This window comes from Gorilla gorilla, chromosome 9 (assembly GCF_029281585.2).
Source record: "Gorilla gorilla gorilla isolate KB3781 chromosome 9, NHGRI_mGorGor1-v2.1_pri, whole genome shotgun sequence".
Lineage (NCBI taxonomy): Eukaryota > Metazoa > Chordata > Mammalia > Primates > Hominidae > Gorilla > Gorilla gorilla.
The window spans coordinates 7,515,498-7,534,067 of record NC_073233.2 but is presented as its reverse complement, the minus strand read 5'-3'; the positions used below and the strand labels follow the sequence as shown (position 1 = coordinate 7,534,067).

Sequence of the window (18,570 nt, the reverse complement as noted above, 5' to 3'; positions counted from 1 at the left end):
CCATGCCCACGCCCGAGGGCCTCTACCCACCTGCCCACGCCCACACCTGACGGCCTCTACCCACCCGCCCGCCCATGCCCACGCCTGAGGGCCTCTACCCACCTGCCTGCACCCACGCCTGAGGGCCTCTACCCACCCGCCTGCCCATGCCCATGCTGGAGCCCCTTGCAGGAAACTAAATCCCCAGGCAGAAGAGGGGCAGGTCCTGCAGGTGGGGAACCCGCTGGACGGGAACGCACTTACAGGGCCTCATTGTTCTGGAGACAATAGGGGAGCAATAGCTGGGGGTGGGGAAGGGGCTCCCACAGCCCCCTGCACCGGCTTCTGTAACTCTAGCCTGGGGAGGGCACACACGGCCACTCCATGCACAGGACCAGAGACATGCAGCCTCCAGGGGTGCCAAGTCTGTCCCGAGCCTGGTGGGCTCCGAGGGGAGGGGCTGTCAGGGACACACAGGCAAAGGGATAACTGAAACCCCTTGCCTATGGGGGGAATGGTGGGGGCTCATCAGTGTTTGTTGAATGAATTAGTGACCTGAACCCAAACTTCAAGGCTGTTCTCCTGAGCTGCGTGCTGGGGCAGAAGGGGCCTTCTAGGGCTACAAGGAATATCCCTTTGGGAAACATCAGCCCCCGTTGCTAGGATGTGGGAGGGGCGCCACCGACCACACTCACATGGCCCCGTTCAGCACAGCCAGGTGGCGGGTGAGGTAGATGGTGTCATCCCTGATGGTCAGCAGGATGGACTCCACCCCGGCGGGGGCCTCAGCCTGGCCCGGACCCCGCTTCAGGTGCACAGCAAATTCCCTGTAGGAGCCTCGGCAGTCGGAGGCGAAGTTGTAGTCGCAGAGGCCGGGGAAGCGGAAGACGTCCCCGTCGAAGGTCTTGTAGTGGAAGTCGCCCCAGGTGCTGCAGACGTTGTGGCCGTGGTTTCGGGTTCTGCCCTCTGAGGGAGCAGCGGGGAATGAGGGGTGAGTGGCCCCGGAGGGGGAAGGCTGCCCAAGCTACCCTCGAGAGGAGGCCCCTGAAGAAGCACCTGGAAGCAGCTTCAAGCCCAGCGCAGGGCCCCTGGCCGGGAAAGGTTCCTTCCTATCCGCAGGCCCTCTGCTGGGCCTTGGTCACCCCACCACAGGGGTCTCAGGGCTTCTACCCCCGGCCTGGTGAGGAGTGCGGCCGGGTGCCAAGCGGGATGTAGGAGAGGGCGTTCTGGGCACCCCGCTCCCCAGCAAGGGCTGTGCTGCCCCAACTCTTCAAGGGTCTCTGCCACCTGAGAATGGGGCCTTCTGGTGGGATCCTGGCCACCCCTTCCTCCCCTGTGGACAATGACCCAGTTCACCGGGGCCTGACCTGCTGTTTCCACCTGGTGCTGGCCCCAAGACCCACACTGTCGTCGGGCAGTCAACCCCAAAGGAATAGCAGGGGAGCCCCGTCCTTCCAGCTCCTTGAAAGTCAGCAAGGCCGGGGGCTGCCAGGGACCAACCCGGGCCAGGAGCCTCAGCGGAGCCGCGCAGGCTGCACTCTGGGACCACCTCCTCCTCCTAGATGCGACTTGCCTGCCCGCCTCACCCTGCCCCCAGGACACTCTGCCAGGCCCCAGACCCCTGTGTCTGCTCTCTCACCTGTCTGGAGCTCCGAGCCCCCTGCCAAAGACAGGGCCAGGCACACAGCCGCCAGGCGGGCTAGTGGCAGCCCCATGGTGGCTGGCAGGGGTGGTGTGGGTTGCGCCCGGGGGCAGGGGTCTGGTCCTTATATGTCCTGGCAGGAGGGTAGGAGGGCAGGAAGGCAGGGGAGGGCCAAGGGTGGGTGTGGCATCTGCCAGATGATCAAGAAGACAGCTGCGGGGGCCCGAGCCCCAGTGGGGAAATATTGATTCAGGTTATCAGAGGTCATCTCTTTATGGCTCCCTGGGTAAACGCAGCCTTCTTCAGGATGAGGCAGCCCTGTAGCCTGAATGCCAACACACACCCGGGGAACACGTGCAGCTACTAGAGGGGCGAGCCCAGGGTGGCCGGGGGAGGGGTGTCCTGCCAGAAGCAAGTCCGGTCAGGCTCCTTAGCCCCCCATGGGCCCCCAGACACCCGCTGAGCAGGTCCCCAGGCCTGATCAGGCTCACGTTACGCTGGGAGGACCAACCCATTCCCGGGGCCCAAGCTCTGGGGCAGCTTCCAGGCCTGACCCCAGAAAGGGGCCTCCCGGAGGGCAGGGAGGATGTAGGATCCTTCGGGGTCCAGGGCGGCTACTGACTTGCGTGGGACTCTTGGCCGGGCTCATGGAGCTGTGTCAGAGGCCCCAGCCCCCAACCACCCTCTATGCCCATCCTTTTCCCAGGCTGAGCCCTTCTCTGCAATTACATGTAATTAGAACTTGGGGAGTACATGCCCAGCCAGGGGACATGTTACGGAATCAGGCACACAGGGAGCTGGCTGGTGGCCGGAAGTGGCCGTCTGCCCCTTCTCCTGGGGACCACATGAGGACCTCGGGCCTGACAGCTGAGGAGGTGACAGCCTGCCCAGGCTCCCCAGAACCACCTCTCACTCATGGTGGGGATCCTGCCCCCAAGGCTGTGCTTCTGATGAGCCTCGGTCTTGCCCACCAATCCCAGCAGTTGTCTGGCAAAAAGCCTGGAGAACCGGAACTCACACCGACCCCAGACTACGAGACCACTGGGCCCACCACTGCTTGCCCCGGCCCGGGAGGGCACAGGCAGGCACCCCTGTGTCGCCAGTGGGTAAACTGAGGTATGGGGGCCCTCCCCTCTCTCTACAATTTTCTCCTCCTGAAAATAGAGAGGGGCCCTGAGTTGAGTTCCTGCCTTTGGCCTGAACATGCTGGGAACATGCCGGCAGCATGATGGCAGTGGGGAGGGACTCAGCCCAACAGTTATGGAGACTCGGGGCCCAAAGCACCAAGCCTGTTTCCCTGGCTGACCTGCTGCCCAGACCCAGGGCCTGGGACGAAGCCCCTCCTGCCCTCCTGCGGTGCCCGGTAGCACCAGGCCCCAGGGTCTGTGCTCCCTGCCAGGACCTGGGCACGTGGAGGAAGCTGAGTGTGTGGCACCTGCCAGGAGGACCGGGGATCAGGAAACCGGAGCCAGCTGGGTGAGGCCAGAGGAGATCATTGTTCACTTCCTGGTGTGGGCCTCCGCACACTGGCACTGAGCCCTAGGGAAACCCAAGGACGGCCCCAACTGCAGTCCCCTGACCCTGACATGCCCCAGGCGGGCCTCAGGACAGAGATTTTCCAGGCCAGGCTCCCCCTGCCCTGGGGGGATTGGAGGAATCCTAGCGGAGCACAAGCTGCCCAGCACAGCCCCTCTGGCCCTGAAGCCTGAGGTAGGTCGCCTGGATCTGACCCTGTGTCCCCTCTGGATGGGCAGTGGTGGTTCCCAGGCTCAGGGGTCTGACCCTAACACCCCTCTTGGCCCATGGCAAGGTCCCAGGTAGGAGCCCTGTCTGAGGTCACAGGCAGCCCTGCACGGGGCAGGGTGCAGAGAGCTGAACCCCATTCCTAACGGGGAAAGGGAGCTGTTCTGGGGAAGAGGACAGAGAGGGCTCCATCAGGCCGGGGCGACTATGGAGTCACTGGCACCCCCAAAGCGAGAGTGTCCCCAGCCTCTTTGCCTCCAAGCCTCAGCCGGTCCCCACTGCCAGATTCGCAGCATCTACTGGGGTGGTGGAGGCGATGGGGGCCGGGCAGTTCCGCAGCACTGCATCCCCTCTCTCCCCACGTCCTGTGTTGGTCCAAATGTGGCCCCCATTGCTGGTTACTGAAATGTCGGCCTCCAGCAAGTGCAGAGTGGGAGAGTGGGCAGCCGTACTGCCCTGGGACCCCATTGCCACTCTGTGGCTTTCCCATGGGGTTCGAGGGACCCTGGTGGAGGGAGAGAGTGGGGGCTTTGACCACTCCGAGGAAAATGCTTGTCGGTTCTGCTTTCTGTGACAAGAACATGATGGCAGTGGTGGGAATGACCACCCACCCAACGGCGGCCCGGACACAGTTGAGCCAGGAGCCCACAGCCCCAGCCCCGTGTCAGGCTGCCCCAGCCTCAGGCCCCGGCTGGGACTCAGAACGAGGCTGCATGGAGTACAGCCTCCCACACAGACAGCATCCTGGAGTACAGCCTCCCACACAGACAGCATCCTGGCCCCCCCAGCCTCTCCCCACCCTGCCCACGCCCAACATGTTTACCGTGACAAGACACTGTTGCCAAGGGCTGCATGGAATTTGCAGTAGTGACTGCAGGGAGGAGGCAGCACTGACGTCACACGGCACCTGAAGTGACGGCCCCCCTACTGTGTATCCACAAACCTGACTCACCAGGAAGCCCGGGTGAGGGGCATGTGGGAGTCAGAGCCACTGGAGGAAGAGGGAGAAGGGAAAGGAGGAGGAGGAAGGGGAAGAGGAAGAGGAGGCTGGGGAGGGGGCGAGAAGAGAGAACCCCTATGCTGCTGGGGGAGCCAAAGACAGCAGGTGCGTCCCCTGCACGCGTCCCGGTCGCTCGAACGGTAGCCGTGTGAGTCGGCCTGTCTGGCCGTGGCTCCGGTCTTTGGCATGGCGCCGGGCTGGATGCTGCTGTGAAGGAACTTCTCGAATGTGACCCTGGCGAGGCAGGTGAGTCTGATACAATCAGTGCAGGGCCTTGAAAGAAAAGACCTCGGTCCTCCAAGGAGCAGGACGTGCTGCCTTCTGACGGCCTCTGGGGGTCTCCAGCCTGTGGCCCACCCTAGGCTGCCTAAAGTAATGGCCCATATCCCACTGATTGCTTCCCTGGAGTATCACCACCCACCCCCCCAAGCACTCCCCATGTGGCCAATACCCCTCCCACGGGGGCGGGAGACCAGTCACAGAGCCTGCTTTCCTGGAGAGCACTCCACCCGCCCACACCGCAGCCCCAGGCATCCCCGCGTGGCAGCCCCTGTCTCCCTACGTCCTGTGTCGGTCCAAACGTGGCCCCCATTGCTGATTACTGAAATGTCGGCCTCCAGCAAGTGCAGGCCGCCCACATGTCAGTCACATGTGTCATCTGGGGCCATTTTTCCATGTCCCTATGTGGTTGGTCTGATTATTAGCCCACATTACAGAAGGGGAAACTGAGTCACCGAGCATCTCGTGTCTCCATTGCAAGGCCAGCATTTCAGGACACAAGAGGCCAGGCTGGCCCACACCCATTCTGCAGGCCAGAGCCATCCTGCCACAGCCAACCCTGCCAGCACCAGGCTGCCCAGCCCCCAGCCAACTGGGCTTAACCAGGGTGGTGGGGGCTGGCACCCAACCCCAGCGCCACGGCTCTGGCCCTGCCTTGGTGGGCAGATGGAGAGCATACCCAGAGAAGCCGTGGTTCTCAGCCCTCTGGACACCAAGGAGGACCCCAGCTCCAACCCCAGCCCCACACAGGGACACAGTGGCAAGACCTAGACCTACACCCTGACAGGTGAGCATCTGAGGATTCAAGGGAGGGCAAATAAAACACCAGTCACGCCCAGCTCTCCAGGGCAGACTCAGACACCCCAAGCATGTCCACTTTCTGGGGCTCCAAAGGTTGGGAGACACCTGGAGGTATGCACTTCACCTCCCAAGGACTGCAGAGGTGAAAGGTGGGATGTTGGTGCCACTGCTCTGTGAGGTGTGGAGGGTGAGCAAGTGAGCACACAGAGGCGTTTGTTCTCAGGTGAGGGATCGAGAGAGGCAACAACCAGTCCAGGCCTCTGCTGGGCAGGCGGGCACTGGGCAGGCTCCATTGAGGAAAGGGCAGCCCAGGGCCAGGGCCATCAGGTGGATAGCTGTGCTTCAGGAGTCCAGACACCCTGGGGCACTTGCCCCTCAAGACTTGGTCCAGGTGTCACATCCTCACACTGAACACTGTTCTCACCACCCTGGCCACACTGTGTGACCCTTGCTGGCCATCCTACTCCGAATGCTTGCAAGGGCAGCAGCCCATGTGGGTCCCCCATGGCCACCCTCACAGCAGATGCACTCAATAACTTTGCTTCTGGGTGGGTGGGTGGGTGGGTGGATGGATGGATGGGAGGCAGGGAGGAGGAATGAATGGGTCAGTAGGTGGATGGATGGATGGATGGATGGATGGATGGATGGATGGATGGATGGGAAGCAGGGAGGGGAAATGAATGGGTCGGTGGGTAGATGGATGGGATGGATGGATGGATGGATGGATGAATAGATCAATAAATGAGTGGGTAAATGAGTGGACGGATGGATGAATGGGTGGCTGGCTGGGTGAATGAGTGGATGAATGGAGGGAGGGAGGGACAGATCATTAGATGGATGGATGAATGGGTGGGTGGGTGGATGGACGGATGAATGGGTGAATGAAAGGATGGATGGATGGGAGGGAGGGAGGGAAGGATGGATGAATGGGTCAGTGGGTGGGTAGATGGATGGGATGGATGGATGGATGGATGGATGGATGGATGGATGGATGGGAGGGATGGATGAATGGGTCAGGGATGGATGGATGGGAGGGAGGGATGGATGAATGGGTGGGTGGTTGGATGGATAGATGAATGGGTGGGTGAGTGGATGGATGAATGGATGGATGAATGGGTGAATGGAAGGATGGATGGATAGATGGATGGATGGATGGATGGATGGATGGATGGATGGATGGATGGATAGATGGGTTAGTGAATGGATAGGTGGATGGATGGAGGCATGGATGAATGGAGGGATGGATGTGTGGATGGGTCAAAGAATGGATGGATGAAAGGATGGATGGATAGATGGATAGGTGAGTGAGTGAATGGATAGGTGGATGGATGAATGGAGAGATGGATGAGTGGATGGGTAGATGGGTGGATGGATGGATGAAGGGATGGCTGGATGAATGGACAGACGGAGGGAAGGATGAGTGAGTGGATGCGTAGGTGGGTGGGTGGATGGATGGATGGATGGATGGACAAATGGACAGATAGATGGATGAGTGGGTGGGTGGATGGATGGGTAGGTGGGTGGATGATGGATTAATGGGTGGGTGGGTGGGTACAAGGATGGACAAATGAAATATCCCTGGTACTGGAGTTCACCTTCTGTGGCAGCTCCACAGGGCTCCACCTCACAAGAGCTCATGATGAGCAAGTACAGGCCAACTGTTCTATAGCCCCACCTCACTGGAGCCCTCAACCCTGGGAGGAAGGCACTCACCTCACTCCATCCTATAGACAAGGAAACTGAGACTCAGAGAGGGTGAAAGCACTCCTTCGGCTCACCCAGCCCAAGAATGGCAGAGCTGCAATGTGGTCCCAGAGAATCTTCCCAGCCCCAAACTTACACTGTCCACCGCTTGATAATGGTGTGGCCACTTTTTGCAAACGAGACTGTTGCTTTTTGGAGAAACCCCAGTCATAAGTAACAGAAAGATCAGGGGTTCCTGGGTGGTGTCATAGCCCCAGGGCAGGAATCTCAGTGCCCCCTTGCTCCTTGCCGAAGTGCCCAAAGGTCAGGGCCCTTCAACATCCCTCCACCCCCGCCCCCTTCTGTGAGTTTATTTCATGCATTTGAAATACAGTTGGATTGTTTTGCCACATTCTGCATTTCATCTGTAGCATCCCTCAACCTCCTGAATATTTTTATGTTTGTGTACATCAGGGTTCACTGTTTGCACTATTAAGTTTTCTGGGTTTTGCAAATGTAGAGTGTCAAATATCCACCAGGATAGTAGCATGCAAAATGGTTGTACCACCCTAACACATGCCCTGTGTCTCAGCTATTCCATCCTTCCCCACAAATCCCTGGCAACCACTGGTCTTTTTTTACTGTCACTATAGTTTGGGCTCTAATATATTTCTCTGATTAATTTTAAATCTCTAAGAGCCAAACAACTCTAGAATAACATGCATCCACTACAAATTATGACTAGGATTTTATGTGGCAACAAGGAAAACACTTAGGATTTACTGGTCAGGAAAGTGCGTTGACACAGGCTAAAACAGCTTAACTGAGTTAGAATTGACATACAATAAACCGCACATGTTTACGTGTATGATTGGGTCAGTTTTGACATAAATTGGTTGAACTTGGGAAACCACCACCCCAATCAGGATGAATATGTCTCCACCCATCACCCACACAGGGCTCCTTACACCTCTTTGGAATCTCTCCCTCCCACCCTTCCCCACTCGGGAGCTACCCAGGGTTTCTTTTCTATGGCATTTGTTTGCATTTTCTAGGACTTTGCAGATTTGTTTGCGTTTTCTAGGATTCTGTGTAAATGGAACTATACAGTATGCATTCTTCGGTCTCTTTCACTAAGCATAATTATGTTGAGATTGCATCCAGCATTGCTGTGTAAATAGCTCATTCCTTCCTGGGCTCATTCATTCCCTGCTAATGGACACTGGGCTCATTGTCCATTTGAGGCCACGATGAACACAACTGCTTCAAACATTTGTGTAATCTTAGCGTGGATATACACTTTCTTTTCTGCCAGGTAAATACCTAGGAGTGGAGTATCTGGATCAGACAGGTAGGTCTATGTTCAACTTTTTGAGAAATCGCTAAACTGCTTTCCAAAGTGGTTCTACCTTTCTACATTCCCACAGGCAGTGTATGAGACATCCGTTACCCCACAGCCTTGCCAACACTTGGGATGGTCAGTCTTTTTAATTTTAGCCGCTCCAGTAAGTGTGTGATGTTGTCTCATTATTACTTGAAATTGTATTTCACTAATGACTAATGATGTTAAGAATTTTTTTATACACTTATCTGCCATCCATATGTCTTTTTTTTTCACTTTTTAAAAAACTTTATTTTAGACCAGGCACAGTGGCTTATACCTGTAATCCCAGCACTTTGGGAGGCCAAGGCAGGCGGATCACCTGAGGTCAGGAGTTTGAGACGAATCTGGCCAACATGATGAAACCCCATCCCTACTAAAAATACAAAAATTCGCCAGGCATGGTGGCACACCTGTAATCCCAGCTACTTAGGAGGCTGAGGCAGGAGAATCAGTGGAACCCGGGAGGCAGAGGTTGCAGTGAGCCAAGATCGTGCTGCTGCACTCAAGCCTGGGCAACAGAGTGAGACTGTCTCAAAAAAAAAATTATTTTAAAAACCCCTATTATATAGTTTTGCTTTTTCAACAATTACTGGGTGCTGTGTTTAAATATTAAATCCATTATAGAGAAATCTTTGGTAATGTACTTGTGACTAGTATAGCAATTCCTGTCAAAGCACTTTCTCCTCACATCCTTGTGTGACTGTTTAACTTAGGATATCTAATTTCTTACAAAAAAAAAAAAGTCAGTTTACTCCCAGGCTTATAAGCCCCATATGTCTTCTTTAGTGAAATGCCTACTCAAATCTTTTGCCCATTATTTATTGGGTTATTGGGGTGGGTTTCTTTTTAAGATCTAAACATTATTTGTGTATTCTAGATACGAGTCCTTTATTGGAGAGATCCTTTGTAGATATATTTCTCCCAGTCTGTGGCTTGTCTTTTCATTCTCTCAATAGTGTTTTTTAAAGTAGGAGTTTCAAAATTTTGATAAAGTCCAATTGATCAATTTACTTTTTTATAAATTTTGCCTTTGGTATTACGTGTAGGAAATCTTTGCCTAACCCAAGATCACACAAATATTTTCCCGTATGTTTTCTTTTAGAAATTTTATAGTTTGGGGTTTTACATGATGCATTTTGAGTTAATTTTTTATATGTAGTGTGAGGTATGGCTTGAAGTTTGTCTTATTATGTATGGATATCCAATTGTTCTAGCCCCATTTGTTGACAAGACTATTCTTTCTTCATTGCAGTACTTCTGCTCCTTTGTTGAAAATTCAATTAGCCAGGTGGGGTGGCGTGTGCCTATATGGCTACTGGGGAGGCTGAGATGGGAGGATCACTTGAGCCCAGGGTGTAGAGGTTGCAGTGAGCTGAGATCATGCCACTGCACTCCAGCCTGGGTGACAGAGTCAGACCCTGTCTCAAAAAAAATTTTTTTAAGAAAAAATAATTATTGTTTATATACACATGAATTTGTTTCTGGACTTTGTTCAGTGACCTATTTGTCTGTCATTATGCTAATGCTGCACTGTTTTGATTATTGTAGCTTTGTAACAGTTCTCAATCCCAGCCAATGTTTCAGTTTCCTCCAACTTTGCCCCTTTTTCGGGACTGTTTTGGCTCTTCTATGTCCTCTGCATTTCCCTCTGAATTTAGTCTCAGTTTGTCAGTTTCTACCAAAAAAAAAAGCCTGCAGGGATTTTGACTGAAATTGCATTAAGTATATTTATCAGTTTAGAAAGAACTTACGTCCTAGCAATATGGAGTCTTCCAGCCCATGGACAAGGTGTACATACCTGTTTCTGCAGGTCTCTAATTTCCCTCCCAATGGTTTACAGTTTTCAGCATACTCATCTTTCACATCCTTTGTCAGATTTTTCCCTAAGTATTTCATATTTTTGTACCGTTATAATGATATTGTTTGTTCCCATTTCCAATTATTTATTGCTGATATAGAGAGATACAGTTGATTTTTTGGGACTTTTTATTACGGAAAGATACACATAACAGAATTTCTCATCTTACCCAGACTTAAGTGCGTGGCTCAGTGGTATTGACTATGTCACCATGCTGTGCAGCCATCACCAGCATTCAGCTCCAGAACACCTTCATTTTTCTTAAACTGAAACTCTGTTCCCACTAAACACACCCTCCTCTCTCCCCCAGCCCCAGGTAGCCACCATTCTGCTTTCTGTTGCTATGAATCTGACAACTTGAGATACCTCAAATAAGTGGAATGATACAGTGTTGGTCTTTTTGTGCCTGGCTTATTTTCACTCAGCCTTATGTCGTCTATGTATTGTAGCCTGTGTCAGAATTTCCTTCCTTCCTTTTCAAGGCTGAATAATATTCCACTGTAAGGACAGACCACATTCTGTTTATCCCTTCATCTGTCAAGGGGCACTTGGGTGGCTTCAGCGCTTTAGCTGTTGTGAATAATACTGCTATGAACATGAGTATGCAAATATCTTTTCAAGACCTGCTTTTAATTTTTTTTTTTTTTTTGAGATGGAGTCTTGCTTTATCACCCAGGCTGGAGTGCAGTAGTGCAATCTCGGTTCACTGCAACCTCCACCTCCCAGGTTCAAGTGATTCTCCTGCCTCAGCCTCCCAAGTAGCTGGGATTACAGGCGCCCACCACCACACCCAGCTAATTTTTGTATTTTTAGTAGAGACAGGGTTTTGCTGTGTTGACCAGGCTGGTCTTGAACTCCTGAGCTCAGGTGATCTGCCCACCTCAGCCTCCCAAAGTGCTGGGATTACAGGCATGAGCCACCACACCCTGCCTCAGCCACAAGAGTAGCTGGGATTACAGGCACACACCAGCATGCCTGGCTAAATTTTTTTTGTATTTTTAATAAAGACAGGGGTTTGCTACGTTGGCCAGGCTGGTCTCAAACTCCCGACCTCAAATGATCCACCTGCCTCGGCCTCCCAAAGTGCTGGGATTACAGGCGTAAGCCACTGACCCTGGCCCCTAATAGAAATTTTAACATGATATAAAGATGATTTAAAGTATACGGGAGGATGTGGTCAAGCGTGGTGGCTCATGCCTGTAATCCCAGCACTTTGGGAGGCCGAGGCGGGTGGATCACCTGAGGTCAGGAGTTCGAGACCAGTCTAGCCAACATGGTGAAACCCTGTCTCTACTAAAAATACAAAAATTAGCCAGGGGTGGTGGCAGTTGCCTGTAGTCCCAGCTACTCGGGAGGCTGAGGCAGGAGAATTGCTTGAACCCAGGAGGCGGAGGTTGCAGTGAGCCTAGATCACACCACTGCACTCCAGCTTGGGTGATAGAGAGAGGTTCTGTCTTAAAAAAATAAATAAATAAATAAAGTACATGGGAAGATGTATGTAGATTATATGCAAAGACTATGCCATTTTATGTAGAGGATTAGCACACGCACACATTTTGTGTCCTGGGGTGCTGGCACCAATGCCCCGTGGATATCAAGGGACAACTGCCGTTGCCTTTTATAGATTCTCGATTATGCACAGACGATCACATCATCTGTCACAGTTTCACTCCCCCTTCCAATCTAGATCTTTTAAGTGTATTCACCTTCCTGATTGCCTGGCTGTGCTTTCCAGCACCATGTTCATTAGAAGTGGTGAGAGCAGGTATCTTGGTCTTGTTCCTGATTTCAGGGGAAAGCATTAGTGTTTAAGTATGATGTCATCTGCAGGCTTTTTATTAATGCCATTATGAGGATGAGGAAGTTATATTCTATTTTTAGGAGAGTTCTTATCAGGAGTGGGTGTTGAATCTGGTCAAGTGCGTTCTTCTGAATTGGCTGAGATGATCATATGATTTGTCATCTTTAGTCTGTTCACATGATGAATTACATTGATTTTGAATGTTAGACCAACTCTGGATTCTTGGAATAAATCCCCTGTGGTTATAGTTTTAATAAATTCTTTGATTCGGTTTGAAAAAATCTTGTTTAGAATGAGAACACGTGGATACAGGGAGAGGAACAACACACACCGGGGCCTGGTTGGGGGTGGGAGGTGAGGGGAGGGAGAGCATCAGGACAAATAGGTAATGCATGTGGGGCTTAATACCTAAGTGATGGGTTGACAGGTGCAGCAAACCACCGTGACACACATTTACCTACGTAACAAACCTGCACGTTCTACACATGCATCCCAGGACTTAAAGTAAATTTTTTTAAATTTGTTTAGAATTTTTACATCTGTGTTTATGAGGGATGTTGGTTCATAGCCTTCTTTTTTTTTTTTTTTTTTTCAGAAATATGGACACTTTATTTATGTGAAAGAGTCAGGAGAAGAACTGGCCACAGTGGTAAAGTACATTATCAAAATAACCGGGAAACACAGGACAAAGAATAGCAGGAAATAGTATACCGTGTGTTTATTAAGTTGGGTTGTAAATAAGAGGGATAGGAAAGCCCCTTCCCACACTCTTTTCCCGACGATCTCATTTCCAACACCTCCATAAGCCCCTTCTTTCATTTGATACACAGTCTTTCATTTGAAAGCAGTCTAACATGTTAATGTGTCAGATAAAGCTTGTATCTAAAGACTGCTTTCAAAGGAAAGGTTCATAGTCTCCTTATAATGTTTTTATGTGGTTTTGAATCGGGGTAATACTGGCCTCAGAGGAAGAGTTGAAGGCGTTCCTCTCTTTTCAGTTGTTGTTGGAAGGGTTTGTGCAGAGTTGACATACTTCTTTCTTAAATCTTTGGTAGAATTCACCAGTGAAACCATCTGGGCCTGGGGTTTTCTTTGCAGGAAGGTTTTGTTGTGTTTTATTTACAATTCAATTCCTTTAACATATAGGGCCATTCAAGTTATTTCTGCCCAAGTGATCTTCGATTCATCCTGTCTCCAAGGAGTTTGTCCGTTTCATCCGGGCCGCCAAATGTTTCGACCTGAAGTAGTTCATGATGTCTCCCTATTATCTTTGTAATATCTGTAGAATCCGCAGTGGCGTCACCTGTCTTGTTCCTAACATTGGTAATTTGTCTGTTTTCTCTTTTATTCTCCAGCCTGGCTAGGGGTTTATCCGTCTTATTCATCTTCTCAAAGAACCAGCTTTTGGTTTTGTTGACTTTTCTCTAGTGTTTCATTTTGTCGTTTTATCGATGATTTTGCTTTTTCTGCTCACGTTGGGCTTAATTTCCTCTTCTCTTTCTTTCCTAATTTCTTACGGTAGAGAGATCATTGATTCGAGGCTTTCCTTCTTTTCCCACGTAGGAGTGGAACGTGGTGGATTTTCCCTACATGCGGCTTTGGCTAAACCGCACGTTCCCCTCCCCTCCTGAGGGTCTGTCTCCTCATCCACCCGCTAGTGCACCTCCAGCTTCTGTACCTCAGACTCACCTTGAAAGTCCACTTGGCATCCATCACTGTGCAGTCAGTCAGGAAAAGGAAGCCATGCTCATTATTTCAAACAGAAGGAAGTTAATACAGAGAACTGGTTACACAGGTGCTGGAGGCTGGAAGAGAAGACAGGCACCGAGGCACCTGACGTTGTGAACAGCAGGAAGCAGCTTCCACTCCCAAGGCTGGGGAAACAAATGAAAGAGGTTGGGCTGCCAGAACCTGGGAGCACAGAGAAAGGAGGGGGTGGCAGAGCCGGTATTGGGAGTGCCAAAAGAAGTGGTGGGCTGGAGTAGCCGCCCCCCTCTGTGGCTGGAGGGCCCTGAAAGAAGCTGGTGAAGGAACAGAAATCTCCTCTCCTCACCTCCCACCAGTGCCTTCCAGGAATCCATCTGGCCAAAGAGCCTGAAAATACAGTGTGCACAATCCCAGCCACATGCATCAGTCAGCTATTGCTGCATAACAAAGCACCCAAAAACCAAGGGCTTACAACAATGTGTTTGATGGATGATAGATGGGTAGAGAGATAGAACAGATAGGTAGAAATGTGTGTGCACATGTGTGTGTGTGTGTGTGTGAATGTGTGTGTGCATGGATTAGGGTATATACAGATGCTTTCTAGTATTCTCCCCTGAGAAGGTCTACCAAAAAAAAATGACACCCCAGTAGTAACTACCACACCCAATGTCCAGATCTTGGTTTCTAAATACCATTTTCCAATTAAAAGAATCAGGACTCCTTAGAGAGGTAGCTGGGTCTCTGGGGAAGGAAATTACAAGATAAACCTGGAGCATTTTATGGTGCCAGAAAATGAGGAAGGGCTCAAAAACAGATAGGGTGAAAGCACACAGGAGCCACTGTGAAGGGGCTGCCATGGCCAACACTGGAACAATTTGAGCAACAAAATAAAGATAATGTTGGATTATAACCCAAATAATAAAATAAGTATCTACAAACCCATAGTGAAGTAAATAACTGCACAAACAAATAAGAAGAAACAGCTTATTTTAATAGAATTCCAGTTAATTAATGCAGAAGAAATGAAGTAAATAGAAAATCACCATCAGACGCCACAGGATCAACAGCTGTCTACAGAGGTATGCTAAAGTCAATAGGCTGAGGTTAGAAGAGAAACAAGTTATTTACATGAATTCAAAGTATCTTCCCTAAGATATGTATTAATTACAAAGTCGCAAAATAGTAACTTTGCAGTGCAGAGACCTGGCAGACGCCACCTGAGCCAAGGGGTCAAGGTTAACATCCCCAGCAATGGGACAGGCAGCGTCATACACTCTGATAAGCTACATAAGAGCATGTGGCCGGGCCCACTGGCTCACACCTATAATCCCAGCATTTGGGGAGGCCACGTTGGGAAAACCGCTTGAGGCCAGGAGTTCGAGACCAGCCTGGGCAACCTAGGGAGACCTTGTCTCTGCAGAAATGTTAAAAAATTAGCTGGGCACAGCAGTGCATAGACTCTGGGGTTCCCAGGGACCTCAAACTCCACCCCAGTGGGGCTGGACCCGGGGTGTGGCCTGTGCCGGATGTCCTCGCTGGCTGACATTTGCTTTCTTTATTACTCCCTTCCTTTATTGCACTGTTTAATTGTATTAAATGGTGCCCAAGGCGTAAGATGCAGGATTTTATGGCCTCAGGGTGACCCTGCAGTGAGGCCTGGCCCTTTCCATCTTTACTTTGTGAGCCCGGGGCTGCCCTGCCCTCAACGGTGACGCTAGGGGAGCCCTTGACTCATGTGCCAGGAATTGGGAGGGACGCCAAAGGCAGTGCTGTTTTCCATACAGAGCTGTGGCACTCGTTACAGAAATCAGAAAACACAGAACTGTCCGTGGGTGGAAGAAAAATGTCCCTCTCCCCCTCCCCCGAGAAGCCTTAATCGTTCAAGATCTTTCCCACCTTCTGTGCAGGTCTGGGAGATTCCCGACATTGTCCTGGGCATTCCTGGGGACAATTATGTAGCAGGAGTCTTTTCATTAAATGACATTTGACGTCTCTGAACATAAAGCAATACACGTGCACTGAGGGCATGTCCAGATGCAGAGACGTGTTCGAAAGCTCTAGCGCGTCCCCATGTCAGCGTCCTGGGGTCCCCAGGCGGCAGTATCGTTTCAGGTGGGGACGGGTCCCGGCTGCTGGGTGCCGTGGCCTGGCCTGGGCAGGCACAGTTGCTCATCTGCGATGGGTTCTGGATGGCAGCACCCTTGCTGGTTATGGGGGTGAACGGTGTTCGTGAATCTCTGCCGGCATGGGCACCCACGGGTGCTCCTAAGTTCTCCTGGTTATTACCACAGATTGTTTTATAGCCTCTTTTCCCCCACAATATATCAGGGAAGTTAAATATTTGCTGAGAACATGATTATTGATTGATTTATTTATTGCAGTGATGCAATCTTGGCTCACCGTAGCCTTGAACTCCTGGGCTTAAGCCATCCTCCTGCCTCAGCCTCCTGAGTAGCTGGGACCACAGGTGTGCACCACCAAGCCCAGCTAATTTTTTAGTTTTTAGAGATGGGGTTCTCACTATATTGCCCAGACTGGTCTTGAACTCCTGGTCTCAGGTGACACCCCCACCTTGGCCTCCTGCAGATCCAGTACCATCTTCCCAGGCTTTCTGTTTTCCTCCTAGGAGAGCTATGGCTAAGGGGTCAGCCCAGCTTGACTGTCGTTCTGCCTCTGCTACTCATGATGGCGCCCGCATCCCCCTTGCCTCTGACGGCTGAGAGCCACCGCCCGGCAGTCCCAGGTCCCCCTCGCCTCTGATGGCTGAAAGCCACCGCTCAGCTGTCCCGGGTCCATTCTTCCCATTGCGACTCTTTTCCAGCTGAGTGGCTGTGGCTCCCACTGTGAGGTCTGTGGCCCTCAGAGAAGAGCAGCCCAGGGATCTGTCCCTATTTCTATCCCCCTCACTAATCTAGTTCCCAGTGTGGGGAAAGGTCTGTCTTCTGGACCTTCTGGTGGGTGAGGAGGTCTTAAGTGACAAACCTACCCTAGCCTTACAATCTCCCTAGGCCTTTGCATCCCTTCCTCCACAGTAAACCAAGCCAGGTCTGGCATTTCCAGTTTAACGTGGCCCCTTTTCTGTCTATGTTGCAGCCAACGGAGCAGCCGGTGGTTAGCACCCTGCTAACTCCCTGAACCACACCTCGAAAGGCAAACTGTCTGCTTGGTGGGCACCTGCGGCACGTCCAGCGTGACCCCTTCATGGTCCTCCCACACCCCTGGACTGCATTTCTGTCTGTGCGGGACGGACACGCCGCACTGCTCTTGCCATGGAGGTCACCTCCGTGGTTCTCACTTAGCCTCCGGCTCTGGGGCCTGCTGGACTCGAGTCAGCACCTGGGACCCCGTCAGTGAGGATCAAACCCTTGTTCTTACGCACGTGTTTTTAGGGAGGTAACACATTCATCACCTTTTTTCTTTATTATTTCTTCCCTTGTTTGTATGCTTAGAAAAGTGCTCTTCCCTAAAGATCAGATAAATATCTGACTCTATTTTCTTCTCACTCTTTTTTAAATGATCCTCCTTTTTCCTTATTTTTTACCATATAAGCATTTCTCACGTTAAACATTAAACATTATTTTTTATTAAACATTATTTTACTAAACATTATTTTAAAATTTTAAATTATTTTAATGGTTTTTTGTGGGGGTTTTTTTTGTGGTTTTTTCTGGGTTTTTTTGTTTGTTTATTTGTTTGTCTCTGCCACCCAAGCTGGAGTGCAGTGGCGCAATCTCAGCTCACTACAAGCTCCGCCTCATGGGTTCATACCATTCTCCTGCCTCAGCCTCCTGAGTAGCTGGGACTACAGGCACCTGTCACCACACCCGGCTAATTTTTTGTATTTTTAGTAGAGACAGGGTTTCACCATGTTAGCCAGGATGGTCTCGATCTCCTGACCTCAGGATCCACCCGCCTCAGCCTCCCAAAGTGCTGGAATTACAGGCATGAGCCACCGTGCCCAGCCTTTTTTTTTTTTTGAAATGGAGTCTCACTCTGTCACACAGGCTAGAGTGCAATGGTGCATTTTGTGTGTTTTTTTCTGGTTTTTCTTTTCTTTTTTTTCTTTTTTTTTTTTTTTTGCAATAGAGTCTCACTCTTTCACCCAGGCTGGATGGAGTGCAGTGGCACGATCTCGGCTCACTGCAACCTCCGCCTCCCAGGTTCAAGCAATTCTCCTGCCTCAGCCTCGCGAGTAGCTGGGATTGCAGGTGTGCCCCACCACACCCGGCTAATTTTTGTATTTTTAGTAGAGATGGGGTTTCACCACGCTGGCCAGGCTGGTCTCAAACTCCTGGCCTCAAGTGATCCATCTGCCTTGGCCTTTATTTTAATTGTTTTTGAATAGGTAAAGAACAGATCATGAAAGCAAACCTCCCTCCTGCCTGGTCGCCCCAGCTCCCTTTGCCCTGCTCAGAGATGACAGATCACCATTCTCTATACTATTTTTACCAGGATTCTACGAGTCTAAAATGATTTCATGATAAGAAGTCTGTGATGATGGCCGTTATGGAAAACAGCATGGAGATTCCCAAAAAACTGAAAACAGAACCACCACGTAATCCAGCTGTCCCACTCCCGGGCGTGACACGCGGAGGCCACATCAGTACGCAGAAGAGACACCCGCACCCCATGTTCGCCGCAGCGCTGTCCACTACGGCCAGACATGGAACCAGCCTCAGCGTCCAGCAGCCAA

At 51.1% G+C, this 18,570-nt stretch overlaps 1 protein-coding gene across 1 annotated transcript in view; it reads right to left on the bottom strand.

Moving 5' to 3' along the window:
* Positions 1-1,694, bottom strand: part of MUC2 (mucin 2, oligomeric mucus/gel-forming) — a 35,969-nt gene extending 34,275 nt beyond the window's left edge. Inside the window, exons 1-2 of the mRNA XM_055355787.1 lie at positions 1,619-1,694; positions 675-945 (exon numbers count right to left, since the gene is read on the bottom strand). Of these exons, the coding sequence (XP_055211762.1) occupies positions 675-945; positions 1,619-1,694 (347 nt within the window). The remainder of the gene's footprint in view (positions 1-674; positions 946-1,618) is intronic.
* Positions 1,695-18,570: the final 16,876 nt, after the last annotated feature.